Consider the following 19817-nt stretch of genomic DNA (forward strand, 5'->3'; position numbering starts at 1 on the left):
ATTTTACAAATTATATATAATAAAAATGTAAATTGTAAGATAAAAAGAGTTGCCACCTTATGAGTTGAAAGTGAACTACATTGATAATTTCACGCTCAGTTACGTTCCCGCTTATCTTCAATTCAACTTACGATAGCTGTCCCGAAAAATATATTATTATTATTATTAAATCCTCGGAATTAATTCTGTCTTCTCGATAAAAATACAGATCGTTTCTTACAAACGTTCCGTATAAAAGACTCGATACACATGATAATCATCCAATTGTGACGGTCTTGACTGCTTCCGAGCAACGATGTCTCATATGAAATGATGTAATCCGCGCTCTTAATGCGCCTCGAACGGCTAGTACCAGCTACTTATTACCTCGCTCTTGACCCATTAAGCCTTTTGCCTCTCGAGTGCTCTCAAACTCGAACGTACCCTGCGATCTCAAATGAACGGTCCCACCTTCCTCTTCTCTCTTCCAGGTAATTCTTCGTCCGTGCTACGTCGAAAATTCCCAGACGTCTTACGGTTGTTAGGGGCGAGTTTAATGCCCGCAATCAAGCGGGCAGACTAACAGTAATTATTGCAGTACGACGAAAAGAATGTGAGCCGCGCCGTAGCGGAATCCGCATGGATCCCTCACTCCTATGATCACGGAAGTCCTCTCACGTTGTTACTCTCTCCTGTTCTTTACACTGAAGTTTGTGGTGCACATCCGGTTTGTATTTGTGCGAAGGCACATATGTCTGATGGTCTCGCCATTTCTTCCGCAATACATATTGGCATTACCGTCGTTTCTGTGGGAAACAACGGTGAGATACGAACGTCGATAATTATTTATTTACTTCGCGACACACTTAGCACTTTTCTTCGCATGGAATGATTCACTGCTTCGCCGAATGCGTTATCACCGCATTGTTCATTTCCGCACAAAGGTGGAGTAAATAAATAGTATCGCTTGTTACTTATGACTTACAAGCATTCATTAACCGAGTATCTCTCTCTGAGTATCTCTGAGTCTTGGATTACTCATTATCGGTTAATCACTGTTCGTGATAATTCGTGTGGTTTATAAATATTAGATGTCCAATGAGGAAATCTGAACTTCTCGCAGATTAATATTGATGAATTCTCGATTAAAATTCAAGTTTCTGTTATACATTCATTTACTCGCACTTTCAATCGATTTCTTTCTTCTTATGTACAACCTTCAGACGACAATCCAAAGCTATTTCTGTGAACTGTAATGAAATTTCTCTGTACGTTTGAAACAGTCAATTAAGGTTTCGAAACAAGAAATTGTACTCGCGGCAAGTAACAAAGCCGCGAGGAACTTTCTGCCTTCCCAAGAGCTCTAGCAGGGTTTAAAGCCTTCGAGTGTTGCAATATGTAAAATTCATTGGCATTGAACCTCGCCTTGCTCTTCGTCTGCTGTGCCTTGGCGCGCCACGCCACGCGTCATCTCAATGGAATGAGAAGCCCCGACAAGGTCCGCCTCTGTAACCGAAGAAGAAAGGAACTTTGTAGCGACCCAGACGGTTTCCGTGTAAAAATATTAAGGGTTTATTCCCTTTTCGCAGAATACGCTGTTACGTAGACACGGGATTAATTTATAGTAATCTCCGAGTAGTAACCACGACAATTACTACGAATGAACAGTTATCTGTTAACCGTTTATGAAGAATTTCTGCTTAATTTATAATAATTGCAAAGCAACGTTATCATGAATCCGCAGTAACTCGGAGTCGTCAAAGAACGATTTGTATATTTTAAGTTAATGCGTTTTGTCGATTTAAGAAAATGAGAGAGAGAGAGAGAGAGAGAGAGAGAGAGAGAGAGAGAGAGAGAGAGAGATCTGAATAATTAAAATTCTATGCGAGGAAAACATTAAAACATGATTATATCTTTACAATCCAGACTTTTTATTTATTTATAAAAAAATTACATTGCACGTGCAATTAATAACGGAATTAATAATGGAGTATATATTTTGCAAAAATAACTTTTATTGATCGCACATATATTAAGTTTATTTATTTTAATATAAAATATAAGAAAAAATTTCGTATATAATTTTTACATAATTTGATAATTTCTATCGATGGATTAAAAATATTATTCCTTAAAATGAAAGATCCTTGATTTGAAAGACAAATTTATTAAAATATTTAAAAATCTTCTAAATTAAATTATTTTGGGAAAATATTTGAAAAGGAAAAAATCTAACAAGTGTTTTATTCTTTGAAATATTTAATGTACGGTATAAAAATTATTTTCTATCAATAAATTTATATAGAAATAAATATGTGATCGTTGCGTATGTAGTACTCGGGAATTAAAAAAATTTATTAAAGTGTTTCAGTTGAAGAGCTAAATCACATTCCAAACACGGAACTCTCAGGCGTTTGTCTACTTAGACCTCTTGAACCCCATTTAAGCGAAATAACAACCTTGAAGTTCCTATTGCTTCGTCGCGAGAATTACGTTCGCCTCAATGCCACTGCACGAACTGCAATTCAACCTTTTTTCCTTCCTCTGCTTTCTTTCTTTTTTTTTTTTCCGTTTCTTGGAACTGGTCCGAACTGGCAAAGGATTCTTTCCTGATTTTCTTAGAGGAACTTGGTATCCAACCGTGAAACACGTTTTCGATGTTAATCTAAATTTTTACGTGACTGCGTCACAGATTTTCCATGTGTATGAAAGACGCGGGCAGGAACGCGAGAGACGTAACGGATCAACGAGATCGGCAACGGTACTTTGTGCCTGGTCTGCAAGTACTGGTAAGTCTTGCATGCTAATGGGACATCAGTCGTGGACGTGGTCGTGTGATTCTTTTCGTCCTCGATGATATCCTTCGTTCCAGTGTGTCGCGCACGCGATTTCCCCTGCGATTAATATCTAAATTAAGAGAGAGAGGATTCTCCAGTTTCGCAGCTTCTGCAATAGACAGCGAATATTTGTCAATAGCGAGAGGATGATTCTTTGCGACGTCGTTGCTCTCTAACGTTGTCTGCGTACGTGTCAATCAAAAAATTAATAAACAATTTTCCATTAGCATTAACGAAAAGGATAGTTTCAGTTTTGCTGAAGTATCTAAAAATTTAGTTAAATATATACAGATCTGAAAGTAATTTTGTCGAACTATCAAAATAATTACATAGAACGCTGAAGCTGGTTGCTAGAATGTCAAAACAATGCTTTTGCAGCATTGTTTACATCATGCTTGAGTTTCCTATGTAATTATTTTGATGACTCAACAAAATTATTTTCTGATCTGCAGCTAGCTAAATTTTTAGATATTTCAGCAAAAATATCGTTATTTTAGACGTATTTTAGATGTAGAATATTTTATATATTATATTATTATATAAGCCGCTACGTTAAATTTTGGAATAATACAATCTGTAAAAACAATTTTCTCACTAACGATGCACTAATTGCTTTTTGTGAAGCTCACTTTTTAAAAAGCATTCACTTTTGATTATATCAATTAGTGCATCGTTAATGATAAAAAATTATTTTTATAGATTTTACAATTACTCAAAAAAGTGATTTATAGCGAAAATGATCTAAATATGAAAAATAGCTAAAATAGACAAATTTCTAGCAAGTACTGCGATATTGGATATGTATTGCATCTAATCACATATGATAGAGATAGAATTTAGATTTGTGTTATAAATTCCATGTGTATGATACATAATTTTCTATCAGATACGAGAAACAGCTATAATTCTAGTTGGAGTAGTAAAATATTTTTTTGCTTGTAGAGAGAGATTCGTGCTATCAATTCTACGCGCATGATACATAATTTTCTATCAGATACAAAAAAAAAAACGATAATTTTAGCTGGAGCAGCAAAATATTGTTTTCGCGTGAGTAGATGTAATCTAAAGAAATATCCGGAGCGTAGCGTGGAAGAAAATTAGTTGGAAAAACTGTTCGACTCTCATTTTCGACTACCTTCGTAGAAAGAAAAATTCACAATGGCACAATATTCTTACGTTATTACTTGCTAATGACGGGTACAGGCTAGGCCATCGCTGTTGCAAATAAAGCCGGGACCGGAAGTGAGGCAATTACTCAGCCGGTCGGGCAGCTCCAGTCAATTGTCCCGATTGTATTGCCACAGTAGCCACTGCCGACGGTGCGGACAGGAAAATGTACTCACTCGTTTCGTTTTGGTTCTCAACGACCGTCCAAGGTAATCGCTCGTTGACAGGCGCGCTTCGTCGTTAAGCGAATTCTGGGGAAACGGCTGCAAATCGATCGTCCTCCGTAACAGCCGTTTTTAAGAGCTATTCAGTGGGATTTGGAAAATTTGGAAAATTTTTCCAGAGAACATTGAAAATTCGGGACAAATTGATTTTCGCGCTGCGATCGCGTAAGTATATTTTCACGGAACAAGATCATTTCTCGCGCTCTATCTCACGTCCGTTCGCCGCGCGTGCACAATGCACCGTTGATCGTTGCACCGGCTGAAGAATCGAATCGATTACTATTTCACCTCTTTCCTTTCAGAGTGATGATGTAACGGGGCTTTCGCTGTCGCTGTCGCGGTGAGGCAACAATGTCCACACAATGCAATCGCTTTGTGCAAAACGCCTGGAAGAAGGAGCTCTGCTCGAACTGTTTCAAACCGAAGGAGGAACATGCGCCGGCTGACGACACATTGCGATTGAATGTCGGGAAGGCTTCCACGAATTTGAAGATTGATCATCTTCAGTTGCAGGTACAAAAACTTGTACATAATAATATATCTAATGCTTGTGTACATATTATATACGCAGTAGGTTTGTACATTGTATTTAGGCGTAAATTTTCAATTGGATTATAGAAACATCACAGTTACGTTCCAAATATATATTTTGTTTACGTACATTGCATATTTGCAGCAATCAGAGAAACAGCTTTGTAAACACTTTGCATTACATTTGAATTATATATTTTTAGATCTAGAGGAATGTAGTTCTATCTCAATTTTAGATGAAAAAAAAATACAATTGAATCAACGCGCGGAGCGTTTGTTAAACTGTTGATTGCTTTTATACGATTTATATTATTTACCGTTTAGTTTCAATTTATATATACACGCGCTGTAATTAATATTTTATACAAAAGATCGATATGTAATATATCAAGTAGTCGATATTTTATACGAAGATATATTGAAACAACTTATTTTTCGAGTTATTTGTACATATCGCGTAACTACATCTAATTAACGGGACATAATAATTAGTAATCATTAAAAGTAATCATTTCCTATTTGTTCGGTTATATATTATATATAGAAAAATCGCATTCTCCTATCCTATTGGAATCAGACGATCGAATAATCTTGCAGAGTATTCTTCGCGACAAAACGGTTTGTCGAAAAGATCCACGAAGAAAGAACGTCGGTTTCCCCGAGTCTCTCGCCGAGGTGATCGGTTATGGCGGCGATGACTTCTCTGACGGTGAGGAGGATAGGGATGGGATCCAGGTCGAATCCTCTGCGAAACCGGAGGACCTCGTGCCGGATAGCGAGGAGGAACGTGCGTTATTCGACCTGACCCGTGCGAACACGAACTTCAACACGGTCACCGCAAATTTGACGAATGTCGAGACTAACGGTTCGCACGACGTCTCCAAGCCATCGACGGCGTCGCCTGCGAAATCTTTCGCCTCATTGATGCTGGGTAAGATACAGAGAGACGCCGATGGCAGGAAAACGACTCTCTTGGTCTCTGTAACGCCTTTCGGCGGAGAAGAGTCCGTACCCACCGCCAAAAGACCGACCGATCGAAAGATCAACAACACGATCAACTTACAAACCAGTCCGTTTATTAGATTAAAACCCGGCGACGACGGATCGTCGGACAACACTGCCGAAGTAAGTAAAACGGAAGCACGAAACAATTTAAATTTTTATCGCGAAATTTTCTGTTTTTTTTATTAAAGCAGGTTATTTCATTAGACACAAGTTGAGTTACTCTTATTCTGGATTTTATAAACAAAGTTGAATATTTTAGCAAGTTAAACATTACTAATTACAGCATATTTCAATGATATTGAAACGATTCTTATACGATATTGCACTTTCTGATACAATAATATCTATTGTTTTTTCATTCTTCCTTAACCAATATTATCTATTGAAAAGATACTATCTTTAATGATTTTAACAATATTCTTCCATTTACTGTTAGAAAGTTTTCAGTTTAATACAATTTTGCACTAAGATTATTTAGATAAGAAAATATTATAAAGTAATATTATGACAGCAAAAGTCATCAGATTATTTTACGAATTTAAATATCACTTTGCAAGCAAGAAGTCAATTTTTCAAGAGATATTCTTATATTAAATGTTGAAGGTCGCAAAGAAACTCAGTGGTTTAGAACGGAATAAGGCCGACGAGCAAGAACAAAAATCTCTCCCAGAATTAGGGAAAATCGTAGACATGCCGTTGATCACCTCTGCCAATATGATTTCCATCATGCGAAGAGAGTCTACGGATACTGCCAATACGGATGCGGTGAAGACGGTGGAAACAACGGCGCAGAAATACTTGCCCGTCTCTAAAGCCGACAAGAATAACGCCACAAGTGTCCCCCTTAACACCGTTTCAGCAACAAAGAAGACTGAAATCGAGACTTCGTCGAGAATGTCTACGCAATCTATGCTGAGTAATGACGTGGGAGAGAGCGCAAAGAGGACGATGACAAGTAAAAGCGATTGTGCGAAACAAGACCAAGGAAAAGAAGAGAGGGTCGGGCTCGTCCCGTTGACGCCCTCGAGGAACGAGGAGACACCGGAGAGCGATCGGTCGATGAATGTCGACAAGAAGAATGTCAACGGCGTCGACAATGGTAAGGAAGCTCCGTCGTCGCAGATACGCGAGGTCGAAGGAGAGTGCGAGGGTGCGGAACGGAAGAAATTCTGTTTCGACAGCAGTCGCGAGCTCGCGGGCGAACCGGACGGCAAAGCGGACGAGGGAGAAGTGACGGAACCACCAGCGTTGCCTACGAGTCCACCGCCAATCATAACCACAGAACCGAGGCCCTCTTTCTTACACGGTAGCGTCAATACGGACTTGAAGACGAAGCCCGCCGTACCGCAGAAACCAGCGACCTTTTCCGCGAAGGCGAGCCTAAACGATGGTGGCCCATTCGCAGTGAGGAAAATACCCAACGGCGATTATGTATTACCGCCTCCCTCGGTCCAAACCGTCGCCAGTAGACCAGCTCAAAGTCTAGGTGAGTTTAACGATTAGTCTAAAGTGCAATTTAAAAAAAAAAAAATTAAAAATTGCTCGAATTATTTGCTATATATTTGAATAATTTAAATGTTTATTGTATTTTTTATTCAACTTGAAATGGAGATGAAAATGATCGAAAGCTTCTAATTGTTGCTTCTAATTGTTGGCATTACGTCCCATCGAAATTTTGTCAAGTCCCGAATCGTGTTTACGTTTGAAGAAATATTTTAATATTTTAATATTTAGATTTAATATTTTTAATATTTTAGATTTTAATATTTGAGAATGAAGAAGAAAATTATATCTCAAACTCTATGCTGATCAGAATTAATTGTTGGTTTAAAAAATGAAACATTTACAGCCATGTAAATATTGTTACGATGAGAATAATTTAAACAAATTTTGTTTTTACGTTTTAGCTGCGTCTTTTATTCTTTAGCTTTTGGAAAAAAGTTTCCTTACGCAGAAATTCCCTTAACAACATTACGATGCGTCCTACTATCTCTTTTTAGGTATGCAGGATATGAGCTCTCGATGTTTAGCGAAGAAGAACGTTACGAATGAGATTTTATCGGAACCCGACCAAGTCCCACCAACAGCTCAAACCACAGAATCTGGATATCCAGCGAAAACTCCGTTGAAGTCCTCTTTCTCGCCGTTGTTTACTTCCGTGACCGCACCGCCAGCTTTGAGAAATTATCCGATGAGTAACGAAGAAATGGAAGAGAATGTTATGCTAGACGAGGAATTTCCGGAGATCACTCCGGTCTCTGTTTCCACAATGGAGCTTATACGTTCGCCGAACAAGAGGAGGATCGCTCCGCGACCGCCGGAATCCATGGAGGATCTCATGCCAGTCTCCTCCCTATTCGCCAGGAATCCGGGAGCGAATCTGAAGTCTGATTCCCCAGTCGTTCGCGAAAAAGAGAAGCGAGAAAGATCGTCCTCTTGCAGTCCAAAGTTCCGCAAAGCGGTCTGCGATCTACCGGACCCGACAAATGAGAGTGCCAAGCAGCCGGTCGAGTCCGCGCCTAGGAGAACGATATCTCTGTCACAAGACAGCTTAACAACGGAGAAGGATGTGCGGGAGGAGAAGAAGAGAGGTAGAAATCGAAAAGGTTTCTCTCTCAAGAGGTTCTTGAGAATGGGCACGAGGAAAGATATGGATGTGATTACCGGGCAAACGTCGGGCGCGAGGACCGACGAAATACCGTCGACGCCGCAACCGAAACCGCGATTAGAAATAATCCATCCGTTGGAGTTGGACGGCGCCGCGGTTGAGGTAGTGGGAAATGATAGGATCATTGCCAGAATGAATGAGGACCAAACGGATTCCTGCGGTGCTAAAAACGATGGCTCGAGAATGGCGCGATTGCCTCCATCGATTGCGGGTAAGTACGAATTCTTGGCGATAAAATATTAAATATTACGGAAAGAACGATTTCGCTGCAGTATCTAAAAATTTAGGTAGATACAGATTTGAAAATAATTTTAATAATGTGAAAAAATAATTTTTTCTATCTAGCTAAATTTTTAGATATTATTATAGCAACATCATTCTTTCCGTGTACGAAAAAAATTGACATTTTAAATTATCAAAAAACGTGGAAAAAAGCGTATAAAAAAAAATATATATATATATATATACACAGGTACATATACATTATATGTATGTAGATGCATTCAGTACTACAGCCGCTCACTAAGCAATTAAGTAGCAATTTAATGTAATTGGTTGGATCTAAAGGTAAGAATTAATCACATTTGACTGCTATTTAGTCGCTCAGTGAGCGACTGTAGTACTGAATACATCCAATATACAGGGTGTTCCAGAATGACCGCTAAATATTTCGTATACTGATAGAGCGGATTAAAACTGAATCGAAAAGTCCTCTATCATATTGCAATTTTCGCAATAGTTAACAAGATATTAATTACTTACTAAAAATCGTCAAAGATTGGTCTTCAATAATTTTTTATTCAAATACTATCAACTTTACGGAAAAGCAGCGAGAGACAAAAATTATTTATTTTCTTCTCATAGAGCTCTAAGAATTTTTTTTTCAAATTTTTTATCAGCTTTTTAGTACTGCATTTTCTCGTTGGCAATTATTTTTTACCAACATGAGAAAACGCGGTACTAAAAAATTCTGAAAAAATTCTCAGAACTCTATGAGAAGAGAATAAACAATTCTCGTCTCTTGCTGTTTTTCCGTAAAGTTGGTTGGTATTTGAATAAAAAATGATTGAAAACCAATATTCGGTGATTTTTGTTAATTTATAACTTGTTAATTATTGCAAAAATTACCAAACGGTAGAGGACTTTCCGACCCAGTTTAATCGGCTCTATCAGCATCGAAATATTTGGCGGTCATTCTGGGACACCCAGTGTATATATGTACTTATACAAATGCAACCTCGCCACAGAGGAGACGAAACATTACGTTGTTGTTACAGCGAGACCCGGCAAACCACCCCCGCCGCCGAGGAATCAATCCCTCGAGGATTGGTCGAGATTGGATTTGGTGGACAAACCAGTCAGACCACCGCCACCTCGTGCAGAGATCAAATTGAACGTCGCATCCAGAAACGACAAGACGTCGAAAGCCACTTGGAGGCCGTCGACGACCTCGGATTCAATTTACGCGAATCTGGGTAAGTTCAGGCCTATACAGTGTAACTGAGTTAATCGTAGCGACCATTCTCGATGTTAACAGCCATACTCACACGAATCCTCGCGCCAACCGCTTTTTAAAACGGGAGAGACGTCGCTTCGCTTGCGTGGGTACAGCGATTGAGCCACGTGGTGATGTTTAACTTGCATCCTCGGGGAGAACAGACGATTTTCCACTTAACTAACTGCACGCGATTAATTTCGATTGATTATTCCCGATGATGGAAACGCGACATTTTCTATAAGATACAAATCGTAAGGAAGGATTTGTGAGTCCTAAAGGAACTAAAATTATTCTTAGAAAGTCACAATATTCTGTGATACGTATTATATTGATAATAATGTTTTCGTAATATTCACTGAAAGAGCGTACTCCTATTCTTTCGGGCAGGACTCGGCTTTTAAGCTCCTTTGAAACTCGTTTCACGTAATGTAGTATTAAGCAATATCGATCGAAGGCTTTGTAGCTTTTCATTGTTGAGACACGACTGCTTTTGCAACGCAAGTTCCCGCGGTAAGATTACCGATAGAAAGTTTGAGAATGGCTGGTTAAATAAAATGTTATTTGTGCTATTTGTTGTATTCGTCGACGAAATGCTTTTTTGTGACAGTGTAAAACTGTAAAAGGCAAGAACTGTAATATCGAACATTTGTATCTGATGAATAAACGTATATTGTTGGAAAAGATAATCTAGAGTCTTGTGTTCTTTCCAATTTATTCGGCTCTCTTAGCCATTCTTTCTCTTCGATCGCGCTTCGTCTCGCATACGCCGTACGGTACTTGATCCCCGATGCTGTGGCTTGTTCGTTGCACCTCCGCATCTCTTTCTGTCTCCTCCTTCTCTCATTAACGCGAACAACGGCGACGTCCATCGCGCCGACATAAGCGCGACTGCTCAAGCGTAAACCGCGCGCATATCCGCGTTCACGTCTCTCTCCGTTTTCTTCCTCTTTTTCTTTCTTTTTTTTTCCCCCCACCCCCCTCTTTCTGCAGTGGTTACGTAACGGTGCGTGCCACGAGCAACGTTAGTCGAGGACTCCTCTAACCTGGGTGCAACTAACGCCGCACGCATTGCATGCGCTGTGATCGATATCTTGTAAGGAGTCTTGTAAATTCAAGTAAAAGCTATACGTAACGTACGTTCGTAAGGTCGAAGATTCCCATCCGCAGGAGGATAAAAGATGCCGTATGTGCTATGTTATATTCGTCGATCCCAATGCCCGTTTACGCTTGTAGCGTGATAGACGTTGCTCAAAGGCGGGCTCAAAGGCGGAAAGATGTATCCTCGCACGGCCATCCACGTTAGCCATCTCAACGCTTGAGCGCTCGTAAAATCGGGTTTAGATCGGAGAGGCTCTGTATTAGAGATTATTTGGATATTAAAAAAAAAGAAATAATTTTCATGTACCACAGTAGCGATTAGTATCTACATACGTGGAGCCATGTGTGAACGTAACGTCCATCATATCGCCGTGTCAAATTTGACTCTGCGTTGCGCGGATGTTCTCCTCCCAGTAGTGTATCCCAGTAGTGTGTTAGGCGAACTATCTAAGTCCGGATAGCTAGCCCGTTTCGTTGACATGCCTTGTGTCTTGTGATACTAACCCGTGACGCTTGACGATGGCGGATCGTGCCTGCAGCAGCGGAGGATGTTACAGGTGAGGTACGCAGTGCCCTGACACCCTCGAAACCCCAAAGAACTGCCAGTATGAGAGATCGAGCGATTTCCCAACCCGTCACGAAAAGGTCACTGGGTACGTCGGCTGAAGATCGGCACCGGGATTACGACAGGCTCGCCACTGCACGACCCACTTCCGAGTCGCCGGTAAGAGAGGCTTTTCTACAAATCAATCTGTCTAAAGCCGGCTCCAGACGACGTACACGCAAACGTTGAATGTGAATTCGATTACTATTGTTGGACTGCATGAAAATGTTAATACGAACAATATTCACACGCTGCATCCAGCATTCTTTAATTCTTTGTATATAGGCGAACGTTCATAGATCTCACATAGAGAAAGGTAAACAGCGAAAAGAAGATAATTGCTTTGTAATTGTTGCCGCGATAATTTCCTGTACAGATTTTTATCGTCAAACGGAAATAGGAAAAAAAAGAGACGCTAAAGAGAGAGTGATGGATAATATCTTTAAAGGAAAGCAAATTGATGTAAACTTCGTGTTTAGAATTTATATATAAAATTGGTCAAATTTTTTTGGTCAAAAAATATATCTGCGTTATTTTTTTCTTTTATTCATCGATAAAAAAAAGGTACGAGGGAATTAATAGTATAAGAATACAGCAGTTCTCTACAAATTCAAAAAAAAAAAAAAAAAAAAAAGGAAATTTACATCCGGTAAAATATGCGCCGTAAGTGCTGTATCGTTTGGAACCATCTCAATAGCGATTTGATAGTACAGCAATTACTTGCATTTCAATAGACATCCAACGACAGCCATGTGTACGAGTGCCTCTCGAGTTCGCCCGAGTGCGATTCGAATCTCGAGCTGCGGCACGGAAGCGGAAACGGATTCCGCGCCGCGTGTAAAAGGAAGTCCGACAGCAGTGCGATAATCGGGGAGTCAAAGGCTCACCATCAACTCTCGTTCGTGAGGTCGGTCTCGTTGCCGTATTGCGGCAGCGAGACGGAGAGCGAACTTTACGCGCCGTACACCCTCTACACCGGTGACGAGGTACGCTTTCAGGGTTTATGTTTTTCTTTTTTTCTTTTTTTTTCTTTTTTTTTTCATTTGGTTCCCATTAAACGTACCTTTTTAATCGAACGCCCGTGAACTCCAGGGCGCCGAGGAGGACCAAGATTGGAAGAACGCGGATGACGAGCTGAGGATGGGCCGCTTGAGGCAACGCCGGGGGCGCACTGTCGTTCATCGAAGCCTCGAGGATAATTACGGCGCCGTGGTTGTGGCGAATCACGAAGCGCTCGCCCAATTTCTTGAACAGGTTAGCTCCATATTGTAATTATTTACCGTTGTACGTTCTTGTTTGCCTGAAACACATACGAACGAGTTCCTTATCGGTCCCCTCGTGCACAGATTTTGTTATCCTCAATTTGTAGGAGTAGCTTTGTGTCTACAGACTTTACCGTAGACTCAAGAAGATAATTGATTTCCTCGAAGGAAGTTACGTGGAATATTTTAAGTTCAAAACTCTTCATCTATTTTATTATGCAGCAATAAAATAATAAAAGGTAATTTTTTTTTTTTTTTCCGACTACGTCTTTTCAGGAAAATCAAACTGTCCAGTTCCCCCCGAGTCTGCGTGCCCTCAAAAACGCGAATCCCCGATTGAAGCATTTTAACGTCGATACTTTGTCATCGGTCTCCATCGGTAGAAGAATATTTTGCCCTGCTACGTGGAATGATCAAAATGTCACTCTTTGCATAGCATTTGATTTAGCTATGCCTATGCCACAGAAAGATTTTTATTTAACATCTATAATAGAATTTGTGGATAAGGTGCCGAAAGAGATAATTGAAAAGGTTCAGCCTTCCAGGAACGGGGATGTTGAAGGTAATACACGTTAAAACGTTTGCGACAAAAAAAAACATTGAAAAATATAAATTACTGTATATTTAACAATAATTCTCTTGTTTTAGCTACAATTTCGATTCTTCCATGCCTGAATGTCATTACCATACAATCATTTGGAGTGATGTCGAAGGACATAAACGGCGAGGGCGCGAGCAGAGAAACGTCGTTCGTCTTCCTTCAACTGGTCAACGCTCTGAAGAGTCTTCAAGCACGCGGAATCGAGGATGCCAGCAAATCTCTAAGCGACGTTGTACTTTGCAGAGAGGATGTTTATTATCGACTGTACCTCCTACAAGGGTTGGTATTTTCTCGTATAACGACAACTTGACGCAGTATAATAATATAATCGCGCGGATCTCCACGAACCCGTTATTCAATGTTTCACTTCCGTTTTGCAGGAGGTTAAACATAGACCCGAGCGACGAGTCTGGCGAGGAACGGGTCTCTTTGTGCGAATGCGCTCTAATAGCGCTGCAACAGTTGCATCTGACGGACGAACTGCCTCTCGTACAAGATTTACTGATACGTGAGAAAGCGGTTACACTCTCGCAGGTGAAAACTTATTTCTATTTGATTCTAATTCGCAGGACACGCAAGTGCAAATATTTCCAATTTAACCATAAATTTACTTTACCATGCCTACATACTTACGTCTTTTTTTAATTATTAAATTTGCATGCTTTTTTAAACTAAAAATTGTTGATAGCAATACCTTGTTATTTCGTGCATTTACAGTTGCTATTGTACGTCCCATATTTGTACTTACTAAATTTATTATAATCGCCAGCACAATCTGCATCCTTCGGATAAAATTACTGTTCAATTCTTTTGGCAATCAGGTGAAATCCGTGTTGGAATTCTCATTGTGGGGCCCGGCCGATGTGCCACTTGGTGGTCCACGGGAAAGAGAAGTGGCGCTTCAGAGATGGCTCGACCTCGAACGAGCGAATGTACTTCACGCTCTCATCAAGACGAAGGCAGCGTTGACCGTTATAGATGAATATCAATTATTATTCTTGGTACGAACTACTGCTAAAATTATGAGCGAGGCATCCATGCTTCTCGATGAGCAGCGTAAGCGCTTGTCGCAAAGATGCTGATATGTTCTGCGTCGTACATGATGATTTGTACAAATACCAAGTATTTGACGAGAAAAATTAATATTTATCGATAAGAAAAAAGTTATTCAAATGCAAAGATAATTTGTAACCAGTGTGCAATATAACATAACACAGCTTTTCCTTCATTTTTTAATTAATTAATTACAATTAATTTATGTTCCTCGACATTGACGGATTTTTTAAATGGTCGTTATGTAAGAACAATGTATAATTAATTTATACTAACGTGAGATTAAATCGTACGTTTGCTGGAGGAAAATGTATTTTTGTATATGCAGGATATATTGATGTATGTATAAATAATCTCGGGACATAGCTCAATGTTTATTTAATGTAATGTCTGATAAGATAAAGGTATTAGAAATGTGCCAATGCTCAATCAAAATGTGATTTTGCGTGTACAGTGTGCGTTTCTATGAATCCGTCACAAATCCGGAAGTTTAGAGATAGCTGCTTCAGGTCGTCTTCAGCAATGTGCGATAGTTATTTATAAATATTTATAGATATTTTACATACATATATTTGTAGAAATAAATGAATAATTACAAGGTGTCTACAAATTTTATATTTCAGAAAATCTACAATCACATAAAAGTAAGCGCAATATATGCCGTATTTATATGTTTAAAGAATGAGATGACTAACTCTATAATTCTAATCTACAATTCTAAAGAGATTATCTTTTAATATTTTTTAAATATATTTTTTATGGACTAGTACAAAATGAATTCTGAGAAATCGCATTTCTCAGATCCTTACAAAGTTATTTTCATTCTTTTTTTTAAATAGTTTATATTACACTCGATTTGTTACGTTGTCTCTTGATTGCCGTTTTCAGGGACACCATCCAATTCAATGTTTGCGCAAACGTCGGATACGATTTTTTCTTCATTGTTTACTTGGATTTCTGGTACGGTAACACTTTGCTTATTCGACGATGAGTCCCAAGAACATCCAACCACGTTTGTCAATTTGCTTATGAAAATATATATTATATTTTATGCATAATTCAGCAACATATAAATACATTTGACATTTTTTTATTATGCAATCTTCATTAGAAGCTTGCATAGAAAAGCTTGCCAATTTCATTTTTGCAATTAATTGTTATTATCATACCTTCTGTTAGAAGATGTATCGTTTGATATTAAACCATTCTGTTCTTCAACTCGTTGCTCATTGTCGCAATTGGACAATACTTGATCCTGACGTGAATATTCTTCGGTATCATTCATCAAGTCTTTATTTTCAACTGTACCTATTTCTACTGTACTCACGTTCCCAATTGAGATCTGTACATTTGCCTTTTGAACTGTTTCGGAATTTTGAGATATTTTGACCTGTGGCAACGCCGGAAGGATCTTTTTCCACTTCGATAGCGGAGTTTCAGCTACGGTATGCCTCTTCTCTGCTATTTTGAACAATTTCCGACGTTCTTCTGTACGCTCCTGTCGTAGTTGCATCTAGAACAACACTTTGATATAAGTATAAAATTAATAATAATAAATATTAAAAATAACAATTAAGCATAAAATATTAAACGTTATACACAATTTAATGGAGCCCTATAATCTATATACCGCATATTCCCTTATACAGAGTAATCCAGACCAACCGCAGGAGCCAGCATGTACGTATTCCTCATGAAAAATTGAGTCGAAAATATTAATAGCAAAATGTTGAGGTGTCAATAATAATTTTCAATAATTTTTGAATGGTGAGCTTTCAAAACCGTTCCAACCACATGTAAAATTCGCACTAACAAACGCAATGCAATCAAGCGACGGTCATGATCGCGCTTTGATGGATAAAATTTACATTTGAAATTTGCATTTGATATAAATAAATATTTCATATTTATGAAATAAAATGAACGAAATTTCGAATTACGATATGAGAAAAAAAAAGTATTTACAGTGAATGAATCGAAGTAAGCAAATACTAAGTTGTATTATTACTAAAAATTATATTAAAATGTAATTTTATTATTATTAAATTTTTTCTAATATTGTTTACGACAGAACTATTTGAAAAGAAATTTTGGAAATGTTTGCTGACTAATGTCTTTAATATTATTTTTTCGGATAATTTAATTAATATTGATTTAATTTATTAATATTTGTTTATTACTTAAAATGTATTTCCAAAATACGCACTTTTTAATTATATTCTGTCGAATTTGCAATTGGAATTATTCCTCGTCAATTAAATTAAGTTCAATTTAAGAATACAGCAGTAGATGTTAATAGAGATTTCACGGAATCTTTTCAATTCTCATTTAGCATCGTGACGTTTAGCGATATCCGTCAAAGCGCGATCGCTTGATTGCGCCGCGCTTGATGGCGCAAATTTTACACTCCACAAACACACACACACACACACACACACACACACACACACACACACACACACATGGTTGGAAGGCTCACCTTCAAAATTGACACCTCAACATTTTTTGCTATTAACATTTTTGACTCAGTTTTTCATGAGGAATACATACATGCCGATTCCTGCGATTGGTTTGGATCACTTTGTATAGTGTTACCTTTAAATCGTTATTCGCTTCTCGCAAAGATCCAGTGAGAGATGCCATGTAATAAATAATCAACGTCATGAGAACAATCAATGGTATTACTATACCAGGCGATGCAACGTAATCAAGAACTCTAAATCAGAATAAAGTTTTCAATAGATTATATTTGAGATGCATTATTATTTTAACTGTAATCAACAAAAGATAATCTAAATTTCAAATAAATTTGCATCGTAAACGCTTCTATATAAACAGAACGTACTGTTGGATTATCTTCGGGAGCGAGTTTGTCAAACTTTGCGTCGCTAAATTATAAATCTTTGGATAACCAGAAAATGGACCACAATAACACGAAGGCTCGACCCAGACTATAGCATAACCGACCGGCAACACGCATAAAAATAGCATAGTCAATAACAGCGCAAAGTAAAAATTGTTAGACCTGTAATATATAAAAATGATTGCAGCGAATAATTGTGGATAAAAAAATATAGATAAGTGCACGTATAAAAACTAAAGGAACGATTTAAATAGAGTGCGTGATGTTTGACTATTCATAAACACGCATTTTAATTATTTAATTTTGTTCGGTAAAAACTAGAAAAGTGTAACATAATTTTTCACAAATAATGCATTTTAACCTGGACGCTCTGAAGACTACTTCGTGAGGTACGTTGCACGTCAAAACCGCCCAAGAACGTAAATACATTAGAACGCCAAGCTTAAAGAGATTCAGTGCCGTTAAACCAGGACTGAAGAACATTCCCATCCAAACCATGCCTTGATTGTTAACTAAATGGAGAATGTTTTCAGCTATTTTGAAGTCACCGTATTGCGGAAATTGTTTCTCTAAATCCCAGCACCAGAAGTTGTTCATAAAACGCACGAAAACAGCGCGGAAGAAATCCATGCTGAGAGTGGCTAATATAGTGAGTATCTAATATAAATCATATTAAAAAATACATAATAATAAAATACATAATAAGCAATATTTATTGATCCAACTTTTGGTTTGATTTTGTAAAATTTATTTTGTATATCTTACCAAATCCATGACAGTGAGCTTAGCAAGTTCTTGCCCAAACATCGTTTCCCAGCATGATCGGCGCAGCCTTTTGCGTGTCTCCAGATTTAATTGTTCTAATCGTATACCTGAAAATAAATATATCTATTGTCAAAAATTGAAGAGGAATAACAAATACAAATTTGATCTAAAAAAAAAAAACATTTCTTTTTACCTAAATTTTTCGTAGTACAAATCTTTTCAAGGCATCTGTCCACACAATTGTCTTTTGGGAGGGGAATCACATGTTTATCCGAAGACTGCAAAGTAGGAGATTGACTTTCCGGAATATGCGTTGTAATTGTTGTCGTGTTTGCTACTGTAGATGTAATGTTAAATTTGCTAACAGATGATGTCTTGCTGTCTGAAGTTGACGGAGTAGTTATTGTTCCTTCGGTAAAATCATCAAAATAGTTTTAGAATGTATATTTCTAATATTTAAAAAATTGCTCTTTCAAATGATTATACAAGTCAATCAATGTACGTATATATGTAGCCACTAAACATAAACTAATAATGTAATTATTATGTACAACATGTGTTATATTACGTTTATATTGAATGTGGGAAATTGTAATGTTGATGTGATATTATCATTAGTTTGTATTTAGCTGATAAGAAATCTGAATAATTATTAATTAAGCATATAAAAAGACATACGAAGTATAATATACCTTCCATTATGTTTGATTCGAGCGTTGACGCTGTAGTTTCGCTTTGGGACAAAGTTGAACTTGTATAGAAATGTCTAGTAATTGTTGAATCAGTCAGAAAATTGGAAATTACTGTCGGGCTCGCGTTATAATGTATTTCGTTATCATCCACACTCTCGGTATACTGTTCCTCATAATAAGATGTGATAGAAGACTCATTGCTATTATCCATATCCAAAGTTTTAGATTGGTAATTATCGTAATCTGAATAATCTTTATAATCATACGTATCATTGAAGTCCTTATATAAGGTATCGTTGTCCAATAAAGGATTAAGAAAGAAAGGTTCTTGCTTGATGGATGGTAACACTGAATGAAAACAATGGACCGTATCGATCAAATTTTCGTTGGAAAATCGTGAAATTATCTTTTATCATTGGGTGAATATAATTCATGAAACACATCTGTGCTATTTCCTGAATCGGTATGTCTGTCAGTTTATTTGTGACGAAAGCAAATTCTTACTTTAGAAATCATCTTCCACGATTGCTTTGAAATTTGATGAAGAAAGAAGAAAAGTAATTAAGAAAATTGCATCTTATTACATATTTACTTTCAATGTTTCTTAAAATTTACTATGAATTGAAATAGCACATATGCCTGTCGGAAGTACAATATATATTGATTTAAATAGATCATACTTGACTGCGATATTTCCTTTTTAACACGAGAATGGGTGATATTGTTTATTAAAACAAGGCATAAAGATGCTAAAGTTGCGATCTGTTGCGTACGCGTCAGCTCGTCGCATGGTGCTAATTTATGTACACATTTGTTTATCGGTTTGAGATCGTAAAGAACGTCTTGTTTCTATAAAGAAAGTACATCCAGAAAACAATGAGTCTAAGTATGTACACGGATAATATCGTGAATGATGTTACGTCTTCATTGTGCTATTCTAATTCACGTATGCTAACGGATTATATACGTA

At 37.8% G+C, this 19817-nt stretch overlaps 2 protein-coding genes across 4 annotated transcripts in view; one reads left to right on the plus strand and one right to left on the minus strand.

Annotated features, from left to right (window-relative positions):
• LOC108746350 overlaps positions 1-15108 on the plus strand; it is a 76197-nt gene extending 61089 nt beyond the window's left edge. For 2 of the 3 annotated variants that reach the window (XM_018483061.1, XM_018483060.1), the window contains exons 2-13: positions 4510-4720; positions 5336-5863; positions 6347-7229; positions 7744-8622; positions 9689-9886; positions 11547-11731; positions 12346-12597; positions 12704-12865; positions 13150-13435; positions 13522-13753; positions 13855-14008; positions 14296-15108. In XM_018483061.1, coding sequence (XP_018338563.1) covers positions 4559-4720; positions 5336-5863; positions 6347-7229; positions 7744-8622; positions 9689-9886; positions 11547-11731; positions 12346-12597; positions 12704-12865; positions 13150-13435; positions 13522-13753; positions 13855-14008; positions 14296-14556 — 4182 coding nt within the window. In that variant the 5' untranslated portion in view covers positions 4510-4558 and the 3' untranslated portion in view covers positions 14557-15108. The remainder of the gene's footprint in view (positions 1-4509; positions 4721-5335; positions 5864-6346; positions 7230-7743; positions 8623-9688; positions 9887-11546; positions 11732-12345; positions 12598-12703; positions 12866-13149; positions 13436-13521; positions 13754-13854; positions 14009-14295) is intronic. The other variant, XM_018483063.1, reaches the window with a different exon arrangement.
• A 278-nt stretch (positions 15109-15386) lies between these two features.
• The window catches only part of LOC108746344 (transmembrane channel-like protein 3), an 11759-nt gene continuing 7328 nt past the window's right edge, over positions 15387-19817 (minus strand). Inside the window, exons 9-17 of the mRNA XM_018483052.1 lie at positions 19528-19696; positions 18848-19195; positions 18349-18564; positions 18156-18262; positions 17752-18047; positions 17373-17552; positions 17123-17243; positions 15697-16040; positions 15387-15552 (exon numbers count right to left, since the gene is read on the minus strand). Of these exons, the coding sequence (XP_018338554.1) occupies positions 15387-15552; positions 15697-16040; positions 17123-17243; positions 17373-17552; positions 17752-18047; positions 18156-18262; positions 18349-18564; positions 18848-19195; positions 19528-19696 (1947 nt within the window). The remainder of the gene's footprint in view (positions 15553-15696; positions 16041-17122; positions 17244-17372; positions 17553-17751; positions 18048-18155; positions 18263-18348; positions 18565-18847; positions 19196-19527; positions 19697-19817) is intronic.

The sequence above is a fragment of the Trachymyrmex septentrionalis genome, unplaced genomic scaffold, assembly GCF_001594115.1.
Source record: "Trachymyrmex septentrionalis isolate Tsep2-gDNA-1 unplaced genomic scaffold, Tsep1.0 scaffold168, whole genome shotgun sequence".
Taxonomy (NCBI): domain Eukaryota; kingdom Metazoa; phylum Arthropoda; class Insecta; order Hymenoptera; family Formicidae; genus Trachymyrmex; species Trachymyrmex septentrionalis.